Source organism: Xenopus laevis, chromosome 7L, assembly GCF_017654675.1.
Source record: "Xenopus laevis strain J_2021 chromosome 7L, Xenopus_laevis_v10.1, whole genome shotgun sequence".
Taxonomy (NCBI): Eukaryota; Metazoa; Chordata; class Amphibia; order Anura; family Pipidae; genus Xenopus; species Xenopus laevis.
This window is the reverse complement of record NC_054383.1, coordinates 80800186-80827556: the sequence shown is the minus strand read 5'-3', so window position 1 is coordinate 80827556 and position 27371 is coordinate 80800186. Positions and strand designations below refer to the sequence as shown.

General features: G+C 36.3%; 1 protein-coding gene across 1 annotated transcript in view; it reads right to left on the bottom strand.

The window, feature by feature from the left end:
• Window positions 1-26083, bottom strand: part of trim29.L (tripartite motif containing 29 L homeolog) — a 30820-nt gene extending 4737 nt beyond the window's left edge. Inside the window, 6 exon segments of the mRNA NM_001086106.1 lie at window positions 1715-1807; window positions 4419-4508; window positions 7133-7319; window positions 8970-9203; window positions 13934-14029; window positions 25364-26083. Of these exon segments, the coding sequence (NP_001079575.1) occupies window positions 1715-1807; window positions 4419-4508; window positions 7133-7319; window positions 8970-9203; window positions 13934-14029; window positions 25364-25927 (1264 nt within the window). The 5' untranslated portion in view covers window positions 25928-26083.
• Window positions 26084-27371: the final 1288 nt, after the last annotated feature.

Sequence of the window (27371 nt, the reverse complement as noted above, 5' to 3'; positions counted from 1 at the left end):
ACTTTAGATGCAGACAGACAAAAGAAAATAACCGTAAGTGTTAAGTATGGGTCTGATCTTGTATGACGTTAAGTGAACAAAGAGGAGGGGAAGCCCAGGGAGCGGGCCTGTGCTGGAAAGAACTGGAAGTAATTGCATGCTAGAGCCTGCACTGCCTGTTATGACTCATTTTGTAGGTAATCTGCCTGCAGGCACTGCTGCGTGCTGTGCAACCTTTATCCCAACAAATAAGCCACATAGCACAGAAATACTGAGATTCTCAAGAATTTCAAGCGAAATTAGTAAAGGTGAAAGGGAACGGTTTTTAACTAGCTAGAGCATTTCCTCTCTTATTGCCCAAGCTGTGTTGGCAGTTTCTTAGCATTGCTCCTCACTGTGCAATCACTGCTTTTCGCATAAATTGTAATGTAAATACATTTTTCTTCCTTTTTTAATGAAATCTTTGCCATTGCAGAAATAAATGTACTAGATATGGTTACAGCCAAGTGAACAGGATAATGAACTTCATCTTGAGTGTGCCATCTACCCATTCAGCTGTTTATGAGATATCTAGTGTTGCAGTGAATATGTCCAAATTTCTGATACCTGGTTCCTGTCCATTCCATGGGGTAAATTTACTAAGAAGCGAAAATTCACCAGCGACGGCTTCGCAGCCATCACAACTATTTGCCAGGCGAAAATTCGCTCAGACAATGCAAATTTACTAAGATGCGTCGTTTCGTCCCAGGCCAATGAACGCTGGTGAATTCAAAGTGAAGATGCGCTAGAGTTCAGTTCTGCCTAGCGCAACTTCATTAGAGGAGAAGTTAAATGCACCTCTTTATGTTACATGCTTCATCGAATACATTACATTTATACTGATAACTACACATGCCAAGGGAACCCTAATAAAGTCAATTGAGTTGTTATAATGCCCTATACAAAAGCCCAGTGTAAAATAATGTATGTAATAAAATGTATGGGGGAAACCGGTTACACAAAAAAACATTTTAAATACTTTTGCAGCCTATCACCCTGAAAAAAGGGTTGGAAGTTTTTCCACTCAAAAAATATGATGTAAGTAACTGAAGATTGAGGAAGTTCTATGATTGTTCTGAGCGAAAAAGTCGCCTGGTGTTAGATTGCGAATCACTGCTAGCGAAATGACACCTGCAGCTGTTAGTAAATCCACAAAGTCCCTGAAAGTGGTCACTTTGCCCTTTAGTAAATCTGCCCCCATGTGTCTGTTTAACACATGAGACATCCCACCTTTTCTTCACTTTTTATACAGTTAAAAATGATATAACTTATTTTATGAATTTTATCCGTAGAACATATAACCAGTAATATTTAACTTGCAGGCCCTCCAAATGCTGTTGAGCTGCAAAGCACAGGGGCTGATCAAAGGCCAAAAGGCTGATGGGGTGAAAGTTGGGAGTTGTAGATCAATAGCAGCCTAAGGGCATCAGAGCCTACTATACCTGTTAGAAGCCACTTTGATAAATCCACTAGCAGTCTTTGTTAAGCAATTTTTTCCTAACAGAGCGTGAGGTGTTTTCACTCTGCTGCTTAGCCGATAAGGTTTTAGATAATCTGGAAAAACTTACATTCAGCCACTTTTATTTCTTAGAATACCTTTAAATTCCACCCATTTGCACATTGCAATTCATATGCCCGTGCCAAAAGAATTCAGTCATTGCAAAATTGCACGAGCAACAGAGAGCAGAAAGTATACCTTTTTGTGTAAACATGGAATTCATTGATGTAGCAGAACTGTCAGTTAAGTTCCGTCCGGCAGCGGGCGATTGGAACGATGGCCGGCCACCTCCTACACACAAGGCACAAAACAGTTCATTAATGTCAATCAAAATTTTGTTTTGATGCAAATGTTTATTTCATTACCAGCAGTTCCTATTAATTCACTTGTTGATATTCTCTGGTACAAACATTCTCAAGCTTAAGAAACAAGTATTGGTGCCAAGTTCCACAAATATAGCCAGTAATGCTATGAATGAGGCTTTTTTTACATCACTTTTTCATAAGGTTATGTAGGATATATGTCAAAGAGGATGTTATCGAAAGGATTCAATTACCATAATTTCTCTTTCTCTGTTCTCCACTCTCTTCTTCCCTCTTCATTTGTTTTTCCTTTAGATTTCTTTTCCTATACTGTTTTCTTTTCATTATTTATACTGTTTTTAATTGCCCTTTACACCACCTTTTTTCCCAATGTTATTCTACAAACTCCATTTCAAGTACAAATGGCTCAGAAATGAAATCATTTGTAAATGGAAGGTACAGGGTATTAATTCTGATTCTTCCTTATACAAATCTCATCGTGGTCCACCATTAAAGGGGCAATACATTTCCTTTTTACATGAGTTCAATGATAAGGGCTTGTTCTGAGCATATTGAGCATACATTCTTGAGCTGCATAATGCAAACAAGCTACTCCATGTTTGGTCCTGTGAGTTAGATTATTAAATTACCAGAACAAAGATAAACCCCCTGCATAAAGTTCTTCTAATTATTTATGCACTGGTAATCATATGGGGGGAAATTTACTAAAGGGCGAAGTGGCTAACACTGAAAATTCACCAGCGTGACGTAATTTCGGAATTTCACCGATTTACTAACGGTAGCTGGAGTAGTTTCGCTGACGTAATTTCGTCAAGGAGATAGACTCTGGTGCAACTTCGCACTCTAACGCCAGACGAAATTTTCGGTCTGGCGAAAGAGCGTTACTATGCAAATTCACTACGTTTTTGATTTTACTGACCGTTACATCTTTCGCCAGAAAAACGCTGGCGTTTTTTCCTATTTAAAGGGGGATAGACTGAAAAAGATTTTTTTTGGGGTACCCTCCTTCCCCCCTACATTTGCTAACATATGACACCTAAACTATACTGTTGGCACATGTGTAGGGCATTATAACAACTTTATATAATTTTATTAAGGTTCCCTGGCCTTGTGTAGTGTAATGTATTTGCTGCAGCATATACGGCCATTGTACTTTAACTGCACACCGTATGCTAATTAGCCAACGCTAGCGTAATTTCGAACTGCTGAGCGTTATTTCGTCAGCGTTCGGTACCCTGTGCGCAGCTTCGAATCTTTGTGAATTAGCGTTGTCCAGGCGAATTTACGCCTGCCAAAGTGTTGCGATACGCGCAAAGTTATTGCTGGCGAATTTTTGCCGGTTAGTGAATTTGCCCCATAGTGTTTGTGCACCTTTCTACATAAGCCGAACTGAATGAGCTCATTTTAAAAATGGGGTATTTCTTCTCTTTAGATGCATCTACTTTTTTGTCGATGACTGAAAATATTTGTTGCGTCCAAAACAACCTTAACAACTACAGTATATAGCAGCACTACAGGTATTATATGCAGTAAATAACATGGGCATCTAGTAACAAAAAACATCTTAAACTATTTATTGCGTTAACTGTAAACTGCAACCGATGTCAAAGTTTACTTAACGACAAAAATAAAACTGAGCTTTAAAAGGACCTGCAGACAATGTTTGAATTATCCATTGACTTACAGTACTCCTGTCCGTATCAAGGTTAGAAAGTCTTTATTTTCAACACCTTTGTCATTTACTGTGGAAACTGTATAATTATATTTAACAGTAACCTATTATTACCCTTTGTATTCTGGACTCTCATTGTTTTGTGGGATCAGCAGCATAGTGGGGAAAAAAAGATTGCTGCAGCGGAAATGTAATTAAAGTCATAAGCAAATTAAAAATGTGTGTAATAACTAATGCAAATGTATAATTTGACAGTTATTATATTGTACGGTTTTATTGGGCAGAGTTTTTTTTTTAAACACCTGTTTTAAGTTGAAGAATTTTTCGAGTAAGAAATGTTATCACATATATTGAGCACTGGTGCAAATTTTAAAGCATTTCCACATTTGACAAATAGTTACGCTTAGTTACAGAACAGCAGACACGGGGCAGATTTATTAAGGGTCGAATTGAAAATTCAAATTTTCAAATTTTTTTTATGGTCTAAACTGTCAAATTCGACGAGTGAATTGTCAAAACTCGATTCAAATTTAAAAAAAAGTTCAAATTCGATTTTTGAGATTTATCGAACCCTTTAAGAATTCGAATTTGACTATTCGCCACCTAAAACCTGCCGTATCCATGTATAAGTCAATGGGAGAGGTCCAGATGTAACTAGCCTTCCTGACATTCAAGTTTTTTTCAGAGAAAAAACTCAATTCAAGTTTGGTCGAATTTGATTAGAATCCGATTCGAGTTTTCGGGTCAGAGTTTTAGATATTTGATTTTTTAAATAAATATCCCCCCAATTGAATTTCAAGGAAAATTGAATTTTGACCCATGATAAATCTGCCTCCCTGTAGACTGTATAATTCTGGTGTTGCTCCATAGTGCGTGCATTGATGAATCATTAAAAAGAGGAAATTACCTTTCATATTAAAAAGTGCACCAAACCTTCCATAGTCAGAAGTCGGGGCCCAGTCTGTTGTAAGGTCTTTCATCATGTACCTATTCTCGACTGCAATGAAATAACAATGAGATTAGAACATTTATAGCCATACACAATGGAAACTGTAATCAGAGAATATATGAGGGATGAGTTTGTATAGATCAGTCATACTGTAGAATTTGTTTAAAATACTTGGCTTTATGTTCTGCTTGCCTTCATCCTAGAAATGTTCCAGCAAATGCTTTCTGGATGCTAAACTCTGACTACTACACAAAATATTATAAAAATATCATGCAGATAAGTGTGTGTTTGGAGTATTTTGTTTTTATTTATTTTTTAAACTTCGAGTCGCAGTGTGCAGCAAGAATAGGCAATCAGCTGCCCTTGAAAGACTTTTTAAAACTGTAAATTCAGGCTTCTAATACACAGAATGCAAATACACTCTCTGCACTAGGGATATTGCCCCTCTTCACAGACTTCGGAGGACTGTATCAGGCTAAATGGGGCACACAATCACCCCTGCTTGGATTCCAGCTTCTTTTCTTTTCATTTGTAGTTGAGATTGACTTAATGGGGCTCATTTATCAACACTGGGCAAATTTGCCCATGGGCTGTTACCTATAGCAACCAATCAGTGATCAGCTTTTTAAAGCCAGCTGCAAGAAGAACAATGAATGCAGCAATCTGATTGGTTGCTATAGGTAACAGCCCATGGGCAAATTTGCCCAGTGTTGATAAATTTTGTTCATCGATAAATGAATAATAAATCATTGATAAATCATCAATAAATGACGACAACATAAAATTGTTATTTATGAGAAGTATAATGTCACATCTGTGACCCTATTCATGAACATTTTTCCAACTATACCCACATTTCAAAAATTCAGAAAAATCTGATTGTTTAGGTATATTTTGACTAATATTTATACTATAATTTGATCAAACTACTCACACCTCACACATCTGATGAGATGTGGACAAAATAAGAGAAATAACTGAGATTTCACTAACTGTTTATTGTAGGGTCCTGTATAGGCTAAAATGTTTGTGAGCTAAATGTTTGTGAGCTAATCACTTGATAAATAGGCAACAAAGTTAAATTTGGAAGAATGTTCATTGCAGGATAGTTTAATAGTATAAACATTATTTGTTTATTACAATAACTCTAGTTTCTTACTTATCTGGGTGTGAGCTGCCTATCTCTCTTTAATTTCTGAAGACCAAGCATTCTCATTTTGTTAACTGTATGAAAACTTGTTCTAAAGTGCCTTTTGTTTCACTTTTGTTCCAACTTTCAGTGTCGTTTGTTTTTATGAAACATTATATTCTGTATATGGCTCTGGAAAGGCCCACATTTTATCAATAAGTTTAAATTATAATTAGCCAGTCCTTAAATGCTGTATTAGAATTTTGTACGCAATTTCCACCATGACACAAATAATAACTACAAACAAATGTCTATAGATGCAAAAATATGCAAAATCACTACGGTCAAATCAGGTCACAGTTTAATTTCCAAGAACAATATTGCAAATGCCTGTGAAAAATCGGTTTAATTTCTGGTGTTTTCCAAAAAGGGAGGTGACTTGGTTAATAACGAAACAGCATGCCAAGGAAATAACTGCTAGCGTTAACATAAATTTTAGAAAAAGCAATTAAGTCCCCCACATGCCACCTATGTTCTGTGCAATATCCTGAGAAATTGAGAACAGCAGATTTAAATAGCTGTTTATCACTGGCAAAAAAACATATTTTCAGTGTTCCACACACAAATTGATGAGCATATACTGTACAAAGCTGGATTCATTAAATATGACCTATAAAGGCCTGTATGGTTCAAGGGCTCAAAGCCTTTACATGTTACTCCCCTGCTGGTATTTATTTGGTGGGGTTATATATTTCTATGCATAAATATGCTGCTACTGGAGAGCAACAGAGAAGCAATAACTGTGTAGTAACTGATGAACAGGGAACAGTAGACCATTAACAGAAATTATGGTCGACGTATACACCCCTACAGCTACATAAAGAGGCGCACTAAGAAATATTCAGTGCACGGGTGATTCTGGCCTTTAATACTTACGCACAGGGATATATTCTAAACATGTCCATATAGTAAATATAAAATGCACTATTAGTGTCATTTTAACCATATTTTGTCCCTACATGCTTGTCACCAAATTTGGTGGGTAATTGCTTGGATTTGCTCTTTATTGCTTCTTAAATGATTGGTTTACATAGGGCTTTCTCAAAATGTAAACAATTCCTGGTTTTATTGTTTTTCTCATCATGGTAGGTTAGTCGCCCAGCAACAAATCTCTTCTTAGATTCTTAGACTAAGGGCAGAGACACACGATGCTATTTCGAGAGATTAGTCGCCCAGCGACAAATCGCTTTTTCTTCGGCAACTAATCTCCCCGAACTGCCTTCTCGCCGGCTAGAATGTAAATCACCGGCGGGATGGCACTCATCGCTTCAGCTTTCCGAAGTCAGCCGAAGTTTGCTTTTGGGCGACTTTGGAAAATGAAGCATTCCGAGTACTATCCCGCCAGCGTTTTACATTCTAGCGGGCGGGAAGATTAGTCGCCCTAAGAAGAAGGGATTTGTTGCTGGGTGACTAACCTCCCGATATAGAAGCGTTTGTCTCTATCCTTAAAGTCATTAAGTGATTTTTGTTTATGGTTTCTTACCATTCTTTTCAACCAAGTTCTTTGGTCCCTCATTCTTGCTGTATTTCTCCACATGCTTCCTGCCGTTTGTCACTAGTTCCTCTTTCAAACTGCCCATGGCTTGGGTCACCTTTTCTCCATCCAATGTCACTGTGTATGTAGGCAATGGAGGGATTGGGGGAGCATTTCTGATCACCACCTGAAACTCCTGTAGAAAGTTAAAATATTTAGAATATTAGCAACATGATGATGATGATGGTTATAAATTTGCAAGAGAGAAAACAGAATGTCAATCTTAAAGCCCTCCTGAGATCCTCTAATAGAAGCTCTTTTTGATGTGATGAGAATGGCCTACAAGATTCTTGTTAATGTCACTTTCCTCTATTGAAAATGTCATTGCCTTCTTTTTTGGCAAAAATGCAATAGCCTTAAGCCTGAAAAAAAAATGAAGCTAGGCCACATTCAGGTTATTAAGAAATTTTCCTGCGATATGCTTGGTCTAGTGTTTTCTTCTGAGTAACTTCTTTATAACTCAAGTCTACAGTTATGCATCTTATTCTTACATTGCTAATGGCACAATGATACCTTCTGTGGTGCCTAGGGGGATATAATAATAGCAAAATTACATTCAAACTTGGAAGACGTTTTTTTTCAGTTAGTAGCAATAATAAAGCAAACCATCAGCTGTGCATACAGTACATTTATACTCCTTTAAAGAATAAGAAAATGTTTAAATACATTTTTCTACACTTTACAAAGGAGCAGAACGTTTAGGTTCATTGGATCTTTGTCTCACTTCTAGAGAGAGGAAATTTGCTCATTTTCGCTAAAGACACAGGTCCTATCAACAGACCTTTGCATGTTTTTTATCCACAAAGCACAACTGATCTCTCCACCTGAAAAAGTATTTGAAAGGTAATAGCACTTGTGTGATATAGCAAGGTTTTCAGGCACCAAGCTGTGAGACTTTGCTGCAGACTTCTAGTGCAGACCGACATATTTATACAATTTGTTCAAACCTTTTGGAGTATCAGCTTTGAAATGCCATGAGATGAAACAGTTCAGGAAAAGCATTGGATAATAACCTTAAGGGAGGAATATTAATAAACACCGAGCATCTATTTACAAGAGAAACTAGATTGTTGGCTATTCTCCAGAACTGTAACATTTGAAAGAGTGATTACTTTGAGGGCAAAGTGTAATTTTGGCATAGGGAAAAAATTAAAAGGGTGACTGCCTCTAAAGGCAGAAAGTACTTGTAGAAGTGAAAGCTTTTAATAGATGAGTCCTACACAAAGGTCCTATTGAACTTAAAGATAGTGTGAAGTAGCTGGTTTTCTGGTATGACAGATATAAGCTATAATATATTTAATAAATTATATTAAGGCCGATAAATGACATCTGTGCATGGTTCTTTAGGCATAAGTGTGCTGCATCTATTTCACCTTCAAGGTGACAGTAGTAGCCCTGTGTCAGCAGAGTGAAGTAACCCATAGAAACCAAATAACTGTTTGCTTTCATAGAGCTGACCAGAACATACTGCCTGCTAATTGGTTGCTATGAGTTACTACCTGATGCAAACTTTGCACCTTTTATTACATTACACTGATTAAAACCAGATTTTTGTTTCAGCAGACCAGTAAATGCTACTTGTGTTTCAGGATAATTCAGATAAACACTTGGACAATGATCATAGAAACCTTTTATATGTAAACGCTAATTACTGGATTGTCTGAAACAAATTAAAATTATTTGCAGCTTAAATGGTAATTTTCCTTTTTTTACATTTCTATGGGTTTTGCTATTGCTATATAAATAAATGATGATGATGATGATTATCTTTTCCATGTTAACCTACCTGCAAAAACAGTACAGCATCAGTGGTACGAAGAAGTGTATCTCCATCATGTTGCTTATCTTGCAGCTGATCGCGTTTCACTTGTAGGTCACCCACTATCTGCTCAACAAGGTCTATTGCATTCCTTTCTTTTTGCTCCAGCTGAGCCTTCACCTCCTCCTGTTGTCTTTGAAGCTCTCTTATTAAATCTTTGAAGCAGTGATCCACAGCTGACTTTTGGTTGGTTGTGAAATTCTGAAATAAAAGCATAATTTGAGCCATAGGCATGATGTTCTTTCAAATCAGACCTGTCATGTATATCTGTTGGTAATAGGTTATAAAGTAAAAGGTATGTTTAAGTTATATTTGTGAATGTTTACTGGTAACAAACATACTCGATTGCACACAATAAAAAATAAAAAAAAAAACATGCTACCCATACAAGTAAATTCACAAAATGCCTTAGGCACACAATAAAATGCTAATACCCCACCCTTAACCTGTTCCATTGTGAAGTGATGGTTTTGGGGATCTGGGAGGAAAATCAAGTTCCAGATTCCATCACTTCACAATGGAACAATGGTACAAAGATAACTATCACGGTTACCTTTCAATCTTTGGAATCGGGTATGTTTGTATAGGAACAAACTACATTTATATAAATTTCTAGCAGGTCTAGGAACAATGGCACACAGGCCATTTTGATGACTCCAATAAATCCCCAGCACCTTTTATGGAGGGGGCAGGAAGATGTTCATTGCTTCTGCAATACTGTAAAGACTGCTGATCTGGAACAACCTCTCTTTAAAGGCAATGGCACACAGAACATTTTGTCTGCCAAATAAAATCTTGCCTACCATGGGAGAAAAACATGTTCCTTGTTTCCTTTCCACCAGCTAAAATGCAAATTGCTGATAAGGAAACATATGCGGCCTTTACAGTTCTGTATAAGCAGTAAACATCTTTGTGCCCACCCAAAAGGTGCTGCGGCATTAGGTGGGGTGTATTTTTGAGAAGTTGAGTTGGGTGTTTGTCACATTCCAGCTGAAGGCTTGCCAGAGTGTGGAGAGATCTGATATTACACTGCCCTTCCCTTTCCTGATCAGTTAAAGTTAGGCTGGTAGCTCTCTGAGTTGGTCCAAGGGTGGGTTTCCAAAATGACGGTGACCTTGCTTTCACTTGCCAATTGAGTGCAGCACTAGGCGACTGGCAAGAATTCCTGTAATTATGTTTCATAGTGTTTTAAGCTTGTATTTTCCAATTTATTTGTAAACCTTGTATTAATAAAGATGTGGCCTTTTCACATCCATCCTGGACTCCTGTTGTGCTTTTTTTCTGGTGTATGGGCTTAGGACATTGAGCAGGGGAGGGGTGGCAGTTAGGAGATAAGTTAGGGAAGACAAATACATTGTCACTGCCCTAGCCATTAAGATAATTGTGAGCCACCACCATCCAGTTGTATCACAGTTGATTGATTTATATGAAAAGTCCTCAAAAAAATCCATCCATGTATTGGAGATCATTGGCAATCTCAAGCAATTTAGCCTGAGTGATAAATGACTGGAGTGGTGCAATTTGACCACCTCATATGTGTAGAGAAACAACACATAATAATTGTAGTTTGGCCTTTGGATCACCTCTGCAACGCAGCACGCATTTCTCTTTTAGAAATTCATGCTGAATGACTCTTGAGAAAATCACACAGAGCTGAAAATACCTGAAAACAATAAAATGTGTTCTGCTGTATAATAAGCATACATACTGTACATCTAATGCCTTTGATTTTGTTAGTGTATAGGAAAATATACGTTTATACAGTATTTGTGAGGATTCTGAAATGAGTGCTATTTAATGTTTACATTGCATTACAAGTCAATTTTAGCTGCAGCAAGCAAAATGAAAGTCAAATCTAAAGCTCGATTGACTGGGCAAATGGAGATCTGATCCACATTCTCATTTAAATTTGTGATTACCCTTTTGAACTGTCATAAAATCCAATATTTTGGTTAAAATGAACATGGGAAACTCCTGCAAAGTGCACTGAATATTTCCTCCTACTTTACTCTATTTTCATTTACAGAGACCCCAGAGGTGAGAGTAGCACTTAGTGGAGCAAAAGCCCACCCCTTATTGCTCATTTAAAAGCACTTGCATCAAAGTTTGACTGTACTCTACACCTTGTGCTGGATTGGAAATCCTCTCTGCTTTAGCAGAAATAACTATTGACATGGCATAAGTAATCATGTGATGATTTGCAAAACACAGCTTATCTTGTCTTGTAGAATGCCTGGAATGTTTCATGAACAACATAGAAAAATATAACTTTATCATAGTTGTAAGGTATTGAAGGAATATTGATTTAGAAATTTACAGATCCTGTTAAAGGTGAAATGACTCTCAAAAAGAATTGTATTAAAAATGTAAATCTGTAGAAATAAGTCAAATCAACAGGACTTTCTGTGTTTTTCACCAGTCATCCATCTGGCTTTTTTAATTCAGAATAACTTGTACATAGGATCTTTCTTCTGCAATATATCCTCTGGAATGTTGCTCCAATCAGCATTATCGGTTTATCATAATCTGTAAGGATGTCATGAAGTTAGGTGTTGATTGTATTAGCATGACAGGAGCTTTGAGGTGTTTTAAACCTTCCAGGGAGAGGTGCCAAAACAGCATTGTATGTGGCAGACAATAGATGTCTATTCAAACTTGATTTTTCAGTTTTTATATATATATATATCTTTTTTAGCACATCTTTTCAAGCAGTCACTCTCCCAGTCTAGAATCTGCACTTTGCAGTCTTCAAATGTGTGTCCTGACCAGAGGAACTGACTCGTCTGTACTGCTCTGTACGCTGATGTAACTGTTGTTAGGTTCCCCCACATATAAATCAGAGCACTCCTCACTGCACCGCACTGCATACACAATGTTACTCTTCTTGTGCTTTGGGGTTGGGTCCTTTGGTTGAACTAGTTGTTGTCTCAGCGTGTTGCTGGGTTTAAAGCAGATAGGGATGTGCTGTTTATTAAAAATCCTACTAAGTTTTTCCGACACCGCAGCTACATATGGGAAGGTTTAATAACACATCAAAGCTCCAATCTTGCTAATACAATCAACACCTAACTTCATGACATTGTTGTGGATTACGATAAACAGATTATGCTGATTGGAGCAACATTCCAGAGTATATATTGCCGAAGAAAGATCCTATTTACAAGTTATTCTGAATTGAGAAAGCCAGAATGATGACTAGTGAAAGGTCTTCAAGAAAACAAACACAGCAAGTCCAGTTGATTTGACTTATTTCTACAGATATACCATGACCTGGATAAATGAGAATCTTCACAAACATTCAAAATGTAAAACCTACAGTATGTTATAGGCATCTCTACCATCCCAAGTCCACCACAGGCCTTTAACAGTGAAGAATAGATCTGTGCCTTCAAATAAGCCCTCAGTAGCTCCCAATATTCTTCTAGCCTGAATCACTGCAATAGACAGCTGAATTGCTGTCAGTTACCTGAGCTCAGGGACAGACCCATTGTATACTGCATACATAAAAAAAGAAACAAAAGTTATGCAATATGGTCTAACAAGATCAGAAAATGGGGACCTTCTGTCAACAACTCTGAAGGCATGGATCATTAATGTCATAGGGCTGCTGAACCCTAGCACTGGTACTGGAAGTTCTGTAAAATACGGCATTTCTACCAATATTCCTTTTTAGAGTACAAGTTGGGAGTAAAGGTGCAATAAGAAAGGTGAAAATGAGTATGAGGGCCTAAACATCATGGTACATGTGAAAATATGTAAAGCTGGCAGTCAAGAGCACAACAATGAAAATAAACAATTCAGTTTAAAAGAAACATCTAACTCCAGTGGCTCCTTGTTTTTATGTAATGACTGACTTGCCTCTCTGATTTCCCTGTGTACAAAATTTCATACATATCTCTCTTACTCTGTATGCTGCACCTTCAGGAACATTATTAGAACATGATCTAACCTTACTGTCAATGCCTTCAAGGCACTTGTCATTTGAACCCTTTAATTGCAAATTGCTAATTACTGGTTTCCACTCAACAAACTATCTCTACAACAGTCAGACATGAATGTTGTTACCAGGCTCCCAGTGTATTTATAAACAATGGCAACTTTGCACTTGAGTAGTAACCCAAGGCAACCAATCAGATATACAGTATGCTTTCATTATTCGACCTGCAGCTGGTTCAAGGTGCAAATTTGTCCAGTGTTTCTAAATAGGCCCCATGCACCAGAAGTTCTCCAGAGCACTACCCCAGCTTAAGGTATACCTCCATCTGACTTTATAGTATATATAGTATATGCAGAAGCAAGCAAGATTCTTTCATTTTAATATCTATGAAAAGGTCATGGATGCCCATAAAAAAATAACCTTTAACTAGTTGTTATAATGTATAAATGTTTTGTAGCAAAATATTTCTTCTTATTTAAAGGACACTAACATCACATATTATGACATTTTATTCTTTTATGCAACTTTTAAGAGTGTTCTGTTGTTTTCTGGACATTAGAGAATCAGATTTCATATATTGTTATTTATAGTATAAGTTGATTTTGCCTTAGCTAAACCTTCTTATGTCTTTTTTTTATTCTTTATTGTTAAATGAGTCATAGGGATTTCAAGCAGCAACACAACATTGTTAATGAACCAGTTACTGGGCAATTGATCACAAATCATCAAGCAGAAAATGTGATTTACTCACATGTCATAGAAGCTGATGCTCCAGGTGAGTATTATATTCTGCTATAAAATGTATTGGTTTCTAAACTGCCATGTTATGAGAATATAAATTAATTACTAATCGGATATGTGTTGTGACTTTTAGTCTCTCTCTCTCATTTTAAAATATGGGTAAACATTTTATTTTACAGAAATTAAATTTAAAAAAAGCAATTCTTCTACACAACAATAGCCATGTTATCTGTGGTTTGACTTTGGTTCTTACCCTTATGCGGTCCTTCTCTTTCTGCCATCTCTCTACTTCATCATCCACATCAAGGATCTGAAGGTGAAGCTGTTCTTGAATTTCCGACAGCTCTGTCTGTGAAGAAGAAAGCAAAGAGAAAACCGGTCATGTCTTTTTATTAGCTAATGAAGGCAGGTTACAGACATAGATATTTGAATGAGATTTGTTTCCTTCCGTGCAAGAAAGATTCTGTATATTATTCTTCCCAGCACCTCCAAAACCAATCTCCTTTAAATCAAGCTAGTTTGACCTGTGATACCTATTTGACAGACGCACCATGCAGGGAATCAACACAAATACTTAGGCAGCCTCAGTATGAAAGAATTAAAGGGGAACAGGAACTATTATAAACAATCTGCTAAATAGTGTCAGATATTTAATAAATATGTTTTACAAATAGTTATTTTACTTTCATTCATGTATATATTTTAATATATACTATGTTATAAAATGGCTAATTCTAAGCAACTTTTCAATTGCCCTTCATTCTTCCTTATTATATATATTTTTTAATTATTTGCCTTCTTCTTCTGACTCTTTCCAGCTTTCAAATGGGGGTCACTGACCCCATCTAAAAACACACTCTTAAAGGCTACAAATTTATTGTTATTGCTACTTTTTAGCATCATTCTGTTGAGGCTTTCTCCTATTCATATTCAAATCAATGCATGGCTTGGACCCTAGCAACCAGATTGCTGAAATTGCAAAGTAATTCAAAAACGACAAATAATAAAAAATGAAAACCAATTGCAAATTGTCTGAGAATATCACTCTTTACATCATACTAAATTTAATAAAAAAGTAGAACAACCCCTTTAAATAATAGTCCAACCTAATATTTATCTTGCAACTATAACCTGCACAAACCGCAGGACTGAGTTGTTTGCAGCAGCAAAAAGTTGTTAAGTTAAGGAAATATAACTACTTATATATGAAATGATATAGAATAATTTAATTTTGTTAAAATTATTATTAAGCATCCACTTGATTTTTCTTAAGATAGACAGTATTTATAATAAAGTGTCTTAGATTATGTTGAACATGCATGTGCTCTACATTGCTAAAGAGGTATAGGCACCTTTGGCATTCTGGATGTTGCGGAACTCCCAAAATTCTTCCATGTAGTTCTGCTACAGAGGGTATCTATTTCTAGCCTTGTTTTAGTACTTAGATTATTGTTAAAGAAATCCTACACTTTGTATAACCCTCTGCCGGCAGTACATTTGATTATCCGCTTGCATTTATATTCAGTGAACACAGTCTTATTTTATATCCATTCCAAGCAGCAGTAATGTGCTACCCTTTATCATCGTCGCTATTTTATTCCACAAATTGACCGCGGATTTTGACAGCTGAATGACTTGTCTCAGAACTGAACAGCTCTAATTTAATGCCTGTCCTAAAACATTAGAACCTTAGAGAAAAATACCATGTCATTTTTATATGCTGTATGTGCCCTAAACAAAATCATAAAATGGTATCTGGAAATATTCCATTCATTGTATATACAGAGCAGTGTGACTGTAGATGATTGGAAAGGCAATGTTTGCTTAATTAGCACTTTCTCATAAGGCCAGTACTGTGAGATACATTAGTGGCCTATAAGTATTGAATCCCAGGGCAGTGAAAACATTTACCCTGCATTACATTCCACTTCTTAGTGGAAAATATGAGAATTTTTTTAGATTTATTAAACAAAGCTGCTGGGGATTCTGATTGTTGTAGTCCAACTAACTACTGTAGCAAGAGGATCACAATTTGTACACCAAAAGCCCAGCCTTACTGCAATGTGTCTATATCTCTTAGTCCAGCCCTGTAGAAACAAAAATGTTTGGGATAATTTATACCAATATTATTTTGCCTTGTTAAGTTTGCATTGGTATCTGTTTAAAACTCCACCCTTGAGTGTAAACATGTCTGAAACATGCACGAGCAGATCCTACTTGTCAGAATACGGGCTGGCTTTAAGCAATCATGGTGAAATTACACTGGGAGCCATGAAATAGCAGTTGATCACTTCAGGCAAAAATAATAGTTTTTTAGTATGTTCGTGAGATGTTAGCCTTTGAAATGTATATTCCACTGACACAGCTGCTTTATTTGCTCAGTCTAAGGTTTTATTTATGCTTTCCCAAGCACTGGCTTTTATTTAAGGGAACGTATACTGTATGTTAAAGGAGGACTAAACCCTAAAAATGAATGTGGCTAAAAATGCCATGTTTTATATACTGAATTTATTGCACCAGCCTAAAGTTTCAGCTTCTCAATAGCAGCAATGATCCAGGACATCAAACTTGTCACAGGGGGTCACCATCTTGGAAAGTGTCTGTGACACTCACATAGTCAGTGGGCTCTGAGCAGCTGTTGAGAAGCTAAGCTTAGGGGTTGTTGCAAATTATCAAGCAGAAAATAAGGTTAGTCTGTAATATAAGATGATGCTATAGGGCGGAATATTAAATGCTGATGCTAGTTTGCTAGCATTGGTTTCTGTGCTGTCATGTAGTAATTATCTGTATTAATTACTAATCAGCCTTAAACTGTTTATGTTATGTTATAAACTGGCTAATTATAAGCAACTTTTCAACTGGTCTTCATTTTATCTTATAGTTTTTTAATTATTTGCCTCCTTCTTGTGACTCTTTCCAGCCTTCAAATGGGGGTCACAAACCCCATCTAAAAAACAAATGCTCTGCAAGGCTACAGATTTATTGTTTTTGCCACTGTTTGTTACTCATCTTTCTATTCAGGCCCTCTCCTATTCATATTCCAGTCTCTTCAAATCAATGCATGGTTGCTACGGTAATTTTGGACCCTAGCAACCAGATTGCTAAATTTGCTGCTGCTGAATTAAAAAAACAAAATTCCTGAGGTGTGGTGGTATCAATGTTTGAATAGCTTTAAGGCTTATGTCCCATCTAGGGAGTAGTTTCTGCTACAACTATTGCTTGTGCAAAACTCAGCGCCAGTAAAATAACTTCCAATCTGAGATTTACTTTCATTATTCTAACCTCAGCAGACGGATGAAAATGAATTGCTCATCATTATGGCCTACTACACTGAGGCAGCTTGCATGATATTAGTAAATAAGTCACACTGGCTCTTTCAGCTGATCACACATTATAATGTCAGCACTCACCTTCTTTCAACTACTGCATTCTTACTACTTACTGGGAAACATGGTTAGTTAGATAAAGAGGAAGCAAAACAAGCATACAAATGCCTCAAATTGTTGAGTCAGTTAGGCCTTTATAGAAGACAGGGAAATAATTTAACATTCAACCCATTCCATTAAATATATACAAGGGACTTTAAAAAAAAAATAATAAGTCCCTTTAAGAGATGTTTGTGTGTCTGCTCTGCATTGGGATATTTTGTAAAGCAATTCTTTATATGTGTCTGGCCCAGGCAGATAGCTCTTACTTGTCACTCTGGGCTGGAAAACACAGTTTAATGCTCACAAATGCTTGTTATTAACTAGTACATTTACAGTTATTCAGCCCGGTGTTAATATACCCTGTCTGCATAGCGTGTAATGTCATTTGTAATTGAGTGACAAAACAGGAGGGAACTGATTTATGGGAATCAGTGATGCCCAAATTGTAATATTCTAACTTCTAATACTATCCTGCCATAGTAAAAGGAAGAAGCCTGGGTTTATTATGCATGGATGATAAACTGGCAGGCCTCTATAAAATGAAAAAAGGTCTCATGGAAAAACTGTAATACTTCATGGGAAGAATTTTCTATAAAAGACGCTTAAGAGCTGGGGTGGGCAAGGCAGTTGCTTCATACAAACTAGTATCATGGCTTATGGTAACACTATACCATGTAAAAATACATAAAAAGGGGGTTACAAAAATTGTGGTGTGCACTATTATGCTGGAGTTCTGTCGTGGGTAAAAAACATGATGGATTGCATAGAGGCCATATGTAATAAAAGGCATTAAGTTTGCCCAGGAGCAGTAACCCATAGCAACCAATCAGCAGGTAGCACTTACTGGTCACCTGTTTAAAAGCAACTGTCTTATTGGTTGCTATTGGTTACTGCTCCTAGGCAAACTTAATTCCTTTTATTACATATGGGGGATGGGCTCTATTTCTATGCAATCCATCATGTTTTCACCCATGACAGAACTCCAGCATCATAGTGCACACCACAATTTACTAATGCAGATGCATCAGTCAATAGCACCATTCCCAGTTGCATGTGCAGCATCCAAAAGGGGCCCCTTCCTTGCATCTATTCAACCTGTACTTCGTATCTTGCACTTTATTAAGAATCGTGAATAAAGTGCAAAACATTTAATTTAATAAAGAGGAGCTTTTATAGATACATGTACCTTGGTGACTAGAATTTAATTACACAGCAAGGCAGAATATGTTGACACTTGTTACTAATAATAATAATGACCCACAGTTTACACAGAGTTTGCTGGACTATAACACCTGCATATTCCAATACATTATTTGGGTTGAAACATGTTGGAATTTGTAGTTCAGCAATGTTAGGGATGAATTTTTAAAATAGCATTACTTGATTAAAAAAAACTTTTGGGTTCAATAAACTCAAGAAAACTGCTCTTTGCATATCCTGCTCCCAGTACTTTAATCCTGCTTCCAGAGATAGAAGCATAAATGCACTTTTTCTAGTGAAACACAGAAACCAGCATTCTCACTGGTGAATAATATTATTGTGTTTAATTGCAGTATATATTGGACAGAATTGCAGAGTAGCCTTTCTGTTAGGTAGCAACATTGGTAGGCAGGACACAACATTTCTCTCCATAATATGTAGAGTTAGCAGGATAAAGAACAATGTAGAGTTTGATGGAGGCATTACATGCCCTTTAAGATATACGATTTGAGAATATATTTTGTTTATTATTATTTAGCAGACAACCTGCAAATTTTCTGTTGTTCCTTATCAACCTTCAGGTAAGGATTGTAGTGGGATTCTGGATTCCTTATAGAGCTGTTAAAGAGGAGGCTGACCTTTAAGTTAACTTTTAGTATGTTATAGAATGGCTACTTCTAAGCAACTTTTCAACTGGCCTTCAGATTTTCTTTTATATAGTTTTTTAATTATTTTTCTCCTTCCTGTGACTCTTTCCAGCTTTCACACTGGGTCACTGACCCCATCTAAAAATGCTCTGTAAGGCTACACATTTTTTCACATTTCTACTTTTTATTACTTATCTTTCTATTCAGGCCCTCTCCTATTCATATTCCAGTCTCTTATTCAAATCAAAGGTCCAAATTCCCTAGTAACCAGATTGCTGTAACTGCAAACTGGAGATCTGCTGAATAACTCAGAAACCACAAAAAAATAAAGAATAGAATATCACACTCTACATCATACTGAAAGTTACTTTAAAGATGAACATCACCTTTAAACAGCACGCATTATGGGAAAATGCAAATGTGCATTACTCTTATTGCCATTTTATTTGAGCTATACAGATATCTTTACAGGGTTAGTAGTGATCTCACTTTTCTGTATTTGCCACTTAATAGCTCTGGGTTTTTGTATAGTTATTTGATATATTTAACCGTTTCATACTGTACAATCACAGATATATTTCTACTCAGCAAAGATTTCTGTTAGTACAGCAATTAGACTGTCAAGTTGCTACTTGTTCTTGGCAATGTTTTTGGGCAAATAGTGAGTGTATGTACAATATGTAACCAGTAGCTGTGTAATAAAAAAGGTGAGGTAGAATAACACGTGTTGGCAACTAACACAAATAAATATGTAGGGGCACAAATTTTCCCTGCAACAACCCAACATAACAACAGCCCACTAGGCTAGAGATTATTAATGGTGAAATGTAAAGTAGCATGTTATTTTATTATATAGGTATCAAAGGCTTGAGATTATGATGTGGCCAAGTCAAAGCTTAACTATATTCTCCTGTAATATATATTTCACTCAAATGTAAGAAGCTATCAATCCCAAATTAATGTAATGAAAAAAAAAGCCTTTATGTATGACACTCACCCCCTCTTTAAAATATATGCACTACGTTCGTGTATAACTACTATATTATTCTCATGAATTTAAAGAAAAACCTTGAGGTGTGGAAAATCACATGGTTTTCTGTTTAAATCTTCCCAGTTCTACTTGTCTTTCCAGTATACACACCCTGCACAACTTTCTGCTTTCCCTTTTACCTATAAATGCCATTATATTGTGGAACCTCGTGATAGTTGTATTGATGTTCCTTTTTAAATTGAATAACACTAGCAATATGTACTTTTATGTATTTCTCTGTAAAATCTTTAAAAAAAAGTATACTCTTGATATCTTTGGAAAAACAGTACAAGCAGCTATGTGAGGGTAGTCATAATACTAAGTTTAGATTCATATGAGGGGGTTTTTAAAAGGTCACAATATTATTTATTATGGACACTAACAAAAATGCTGGAGCACAAAATTGCACCTATGTAGAGCTCATACAGTTAGAATTGCACCACTATCTATAGGATGTACAAAATCCAGTGCAAAATACCTAGGTCACTGCTCAGAGGCATAAAAACACCTTATACTTTATAGCTGCCCAGAGAAAGTAATAAGTACAGGAGCTTGTGTTCCCTGTAACTTGTGCCTCCTAAATAAAGTGCAAGGAAGGTATATGCTATGCAATGCCCATGTCATACTCAAGTTCTGACTCTCCTGTATGCAACACTGAAAGGTACTGCTAGAATTGCAAGCAGACTTAGACCCAACTTTTATAGCACTGCATCCTGGAGGCTAGGTGCATTTTGAACAAAAAATATTATGCTTTCTACCTGATATACAGTTACCTATGCATTATCCATATTGGGGAACTATTATCTACAATATATGTGACAACACCCAGGCATCAGGAGAACAATCTATTGGAGTGCACCACAGCTGGAACTATATATACAGTATATATATATATATATATATATATATATATATATATATATATATATATATATATATATATATATATATATATATATATATATATATATATATATATATATATATATATATATATTATGCCCCTTACTTTTTATGAAAAAGCTCAGTGAATGCAATGGTTTATTGTTTGTTAGTAAGTATTAATATGATATTAATTTGAGTCAAGGTATTTTTCACTATAGATAGATATTTTTTTTACATTATTTTTATTTAGTGGAAATAATGTATCTTTTTAAGTCCGGCACATGGAACTAAGCAGCCAGGTTTTGTTGTTCTGTATAAATGGCAATAGCTATTCAGCTGAAGAATATTCAGTGTCACACTCCTGTTCCATTTAGTTAAGAATAGATGTGCTGTGTCACTGTACAATTGCTCCCCAGAAAACTATATCTCTAGAAATTCCATAAAACAGAATGACAAGCAGCTCACTCTCCCTTACCATTTGCAATCCACTGCGTTTCAATTCCCTTTCTAGAATATGTTGCTGCTTGAATAAACGATAATCTGACTAGATGTTGCCTTGCTGTACCTTGCATGATGGTACTTGCTGTTAACTACAGTAACATAAATCCAAAATAATCCCATTGGGTTCTTTACTTTTTATATGTTTTGTACTTTTTATATGTACTAGCCTTAAGGCATGGTACGCCTCACTACAGAAAGACCCATTTAACAGAAAACCTCAGGTGTTCTGTATACTGTACATAGAGAAATGTAGGTTTTTTTTGAGTTTATAGTGATTCTGACCTTTTCTTTATATAAAGTACTGCTAAAACAGATTTGATTATTCTACAAGTGCAAACATGTTATGATATAAATACTATATTTAAAATGGTCAATACTATATGAAACTAAAGCATCTTGCACTAGAAATAAACCACCCAAATATTCATTTTGGCCCCTGAAAATCTGGTAATATTTGAAACTGCTTCCTATTCCTGAAGTAGGTTTAGCTAATGCCACCTGCTATTAGGCCCAAATGGAGTTGCCTTTCAAATTTTGAATTTTTAGAATGTAGTAATTGGAATTATCATTCATTCCACAGGAGTAATTTGAAGAATGAGACATAGTATCTACGGCTGAAAAAGATACATGTCCACAGTGTTCAACCTTTTATGCAGGCCCGGACTGGCAATCTGTGGGTTCTGGCAAATGCCAGAGGGGCTGCTATAAGGTCCCATAGAAAGTCAGTATTTAGTGGGCTGGTGGGGGCTGTTTGGGCCTCTATATGGGCTAATTGGGCCTCTGTGTACCTGAAATGCCAGGGCCTATTTTAATTCTCAGACCGGACCTGCTTTTATGTATATATAAAACCTGCCTAACAGCTAGTTGATCCAGAGGAAGAAAAAAAAACACTGAAGTCTCATAGGGGGAAAATTCTATCCTGACCTCAAGATGGTAATTGGACCAGCACCTGCTTCAACTTTACAATAAGAGCTATTTTCAATAACCCTGTATTTTCTCACTTGCTAATAAGCTGTTCAACCCCTTCTTGAAGCTATCTAATGTATCAGCCAACACGACTGATTTAGGAATTCTACATCCCAAACCCTTTTGAGAATATTAAACTGGAACCTCCTTCATTCTAATTAGAATTTATGCCCCTGTGTCAGCTAGAAGGACCTACTGGAAATAAAGCATTAAAGAGATTATTATATGATCCCCTTATATATTTATACATAATTATCATATCCCCCTTATGCGCCTCTTCTCCAGAATAAACAACCCCAACTTGGCCAGAGAATGACCCTCTGGAGTTTGCAGTTTGGTAATACAGCTCCCAAATTTGAGGCTGGATATTACAAATTAGGGAAACCACGAGACAGTGGTAGAGGGTTCTTTCAGCGTTTCTATGTGATTTTATTTGAATTGTATAGATTGATTTTGGAACTGTCTGACTTGGATTGCTCTCACACCTAATGGTGGATTATGGACTTTTGCCAACAATATGAGCAAGGGGGATCTCAGGTTGATCCGACTGCTGCAAGGTCACGAAACTTGTTAGTCTGAAAGAGCACTTGAAAATACACAGCTTTGTGAGTGTATTGAAGAACTTTCTAGAAGATTTAAGCTTCAGCAGATTCGTTTTAACAGGCATTCTTTCCTATGAATTCTTTCCAAGCACTGAACAATTTACATTTAGAATGTGCAATTTCCTTTTTTTCTAGAAAGTTCAAAATTAGCCTGGATAGAATCAAATAAGGCCCTACCAACTGAGCAAAATCTCTGTTTTAAATAAGTATGGATTAATACTCATCCAAACATTTCATTTTTATAATACAAAAGTCCAATATACTGCAACACACTGCAAATTGTATAATATTCAAAAGTGTATTTTATTGGCTCAAATGTGAGCAGACATGTGGCTAATTTTTATAATACAGGAATGGGATCCTTTATCCGGAAACCCATTATCCAGAAAGCTCTCAGTTACAGGAAGGCTGTCTAACATAGACTCCATTATAATCATATAATTCAAAATGTTAAAAATCCTCTGTAGTAATGATACTGTACTTTGTACTAGATCCAAACGAATATATAATGAATTCTTATTGGAGGCAAAACAACCATACTGGCTTTAATTAGTGTATGACTAATTTTTATAGACTTAAGGTATGGAAAATTACATAAAGATCCCTTACCCAGAAAATCCTCAGTCCCAAGCATTCTATTTAACAGGTCCCATTATCTACAAGCAATACACAGGTCCTAGCATTTCAATTATTTAAGCAAATGAATTACTGGTGAATTAAATAGAATTTTCCTTCTGCCAACTGATAAAGACGTTCCAACTGATAAAAAAGGACATAACTAAAGTTTACATTTTAGGTAGATGTTTTTGTCAGTCACATCCTATAGATCTTACAGAAGCCTAAAAGAAGAGAATTGCACATCGTTCCCTAAACTAGCAAGGCGTGGTTGAGGTGACGTTGGTCTGCCCAATGTGCAGTATTAGCTGCAGGCAATTCCCTTGTCTAAATGATGCTCAGGCACACCCAAGGCGGGACAGCACAACAGCCATAGGTTTAAAGACATTATAGAGGCATGCAAGAAATGTTGTAATTAAGAAGACGCCCATAGTTGTCCTGTTCAGACAAGACCATCAGAATTTCTGCCTTTCACTTTAACCCTTCTAGAGCAATTAAATATCAGCAAAAGAACTGTAAGAGGATTTTCCAGCTCAGCTTGCTTCGTAACTTGTTACTTGATACTTCCACATATTTGAGAACAGGCAATTTGTATTCTGATATTCCATACATATATACAGGTGCGTGTTATCTGCAATGCTGGATAAGGGATCTGTATGTAATGTCATGCACCAAGGCTACAAACAACATCTAAGCATTAAAATTAAAAAAGAACTCCTTGAAAAAAAACATACAGTTTAAAATATGTCAGAAGTAAGAATTATTTGTTTAAAGAAAGCTCTATAGAAAATGACATTTTAATATTAAAGAGCTTTCTGGATTATGGATTTCTAGATCCGATACCTAAGAAAGGTTCCAACATACTAACTGAAAGTATTAATTCAATTGGCTGTAGCCTGACAGTTTTTATCAAGTTATTTTAACACGAGTTAGCATTAAATATGGAGATTGTCAGAGCCTAATATATTAATCTTTAAATATAAATACCATTGATAAATTCAATTAAAATAATCATTAACACCATTATTTATTCATAAAACCACAATAAGTTATGCAGCACTTTATAATAACTTAAGAGGACTTATAATAAACAAACCAAGAACATCTTCATCCTTCTTAAAAATCACACTTGGAAACAAACACTGGTCAAGCATGAAAGCGCATCAATGGCAGAATATTATTCCTTTACAGACAATAAAGAGTGAAAGGAAAAGTCTCCCTGTGAATAGCAGAAACCACATAGCCTAGTTCAATGGTAAAAGCATACAATATAGATTTTGTAGCCCATAAATTTGCGTATGGTGCTATGGTCCATTGTATTGGACTACGACTCCCAGCATGCTTTAACGTTTAAAGCTATACCATTGATACATTTTTTTCTCAGTTTCAAAAGTAAAAACACTATTTTAATTATAATTTAATTTAAATTATTTCCAAACACATTTAAGATTTCTGAGGGTCTAGTTTCCGCATATCCCGTTTCTTCTTAAAAAACTGCTTTGGTTGCAGAAACAAACCTGCATTTTGCAGAATTTCTGATTATTTATAAGCAACCTTTATAGCAGAGGTTTGTACTATTGTTAGCTGTTCACTGAGGAACCCCTATATTGTCCTTTGAGGTCGATGTCAGGGGGTACAAGGGACAGTTCTTGGTAAAGTTTTACATCTTGCATCTCCAAACACAGATAAAATGGTGGCCATTTATTTACAGTATTATTTACAGTCTTTATAGTAGGTGCTCCATAACCTATACTAGTTTACTGTCCATGATGACCTTACTTTGGGATTACTATGAGAAACAATACTCACCTCCTTAACGTACTTCTCAGCTTCTACAGTCACTGTGGTATGGTTCTTATGCTCTTGGAACATACAAAGGTAGCATATGCAAGTTTGGTCAGTTTGACAAAACAGCTCCATTGTTTTGCTGTGGAGCTGACATTTTCTGGCCTCAAAGTCACTAATGGGTTCCAAAAGCTTATGGTCACGGAAAGCTGCACCCTCCAAATGGGGCTTGAGATGGGTTTCACAGAAGGATGTCTGACAGACCAGGCAAGACCTAACAGCCTTCTTCTTATCATCAATGCACGAATCACACAGAACATCATCAGGTTCTATGTTAGAGCTAGTACTTGTACGGTCAGAGTGCCTAACTTCAGTACTCTCAGTGCCAAAACTCACTTTGCCACCCTTTACTCCTCCTGGGCTTATGCTGGTTTTCAGGATTGTTTTTGTACTGCCTTGATCAAAGCCAGGTCCATTCTGAATGTCCTTATCATCAATAATACTTATATTTGGAGATTCAAGGTGGAAACTGCCATTGGCTTCTTCAGAAATTGAACCATTGGGTTTGTTGGTGTCTTGTTCTTCCATTATCACTCTGTTTGGCCTTTGAAGTTTAGGTCTTCTCTTGTAATTCTCTGATGCTTGCAACCCTCTGAGATCCTTTTAGATGAAAGAATGGAGAACGAAAGCAAATCTGCTAAATGTGTTCTTGTCTGACTCACACCTTTCTGCATAAGACACTCGACTCCTATTGGAAATCCTAAGCAAAGTAGATGTGACAGAAAGAGACGTTGCTGCTTCAGGTAAGGTTACACAATCTGATCCACACCCAGGAAGCCTTAGGAACATTCTTGCCCTGCCCTCTTTAACAGAAAGAGACCTCTTCCTTAATTATTTATCATAGTGGCTGTAACCTGTTCGTCCGCTTGTGCTTTTGGACAATTACTTTTTTTCAGCATATCCTAAAGGCTAAATGTACTCAAGTTTTTCCTCTAAAATGTAATAAATGAATATATATATTATACAGCATGTATAATAAAAGCACAATTCCAATAAAGAAATATCATGTGCTTGGATGCTGGTGCTTCCAGATGACTGTACTCTGTTTGCAAATCACCTTGTATGTGATGATGGGTTTATATTTCCCCTATATCTTGGGGTTTTGGGGAGGTTCACCTTTAAGTTAACTTTTGGGGGCAAATTTACATAGGGTCAAATATCATCTGGCCAAGGAGTGCCCAAATTAAAAATCTGGCCCTGATAATCGTGTATACACTACAGAAGTATACACTACTATGAATCTCTATTTTACATTTTTCAGGAGAAAACTGAAAAAAATGGTGTAAAATCCAGGAAAATTTAAAATCAAGGAGATGCATCATGCATTATAAATTGATGGGACCACGAAAACAGTGTAAAGTGAGGGGGGACTTAAAATCAGGGTATATAAAATTGAGGTATTACTTTTTATCAATGTGTATGTTAATATGAGGTTTACCCCTACCTCTGCTGAGTCAGCTAAACACAGTGCTGCCCCTAAGGTTGCCACTGGGACGATATTTTACCAGTCTGCCCAGTAAAGAAGAAAGAAAGATATCAATATAGGAAGGCCCCTCTCCCCTCCTTGTTTATCCACTTATTATAACACACTTATTAACATAGCCATACAGGACAATGGTTTGAATGCAACTCTGGTTTAGGTGTGGGTTGGGATAAACATTTTACAAAAGAGGAGACTGTTTACTAAGCAGGAGGCTTTGTTGTAGGAGTCTCCAAACTGCAGCCCTCCAACTGCTACAGAAAATATAATACGCTGGTCTCGGTGCCGCTACAATATATTATAAGCAAATAACCCAGTCGTTAATAACAGTAATGTGTCAGGCTTCTTTGGGTTATCCATGCTCTCTTACCTTCTAGGCAGAGTTCTCTGTAAAACACAGTACTTGAGAGTGGGGTCTCATTTAATATTGGCACAGTATCAATATTGGCACAAATCATTCACCTTATAACAAACTTTCATATTTTTAATTCA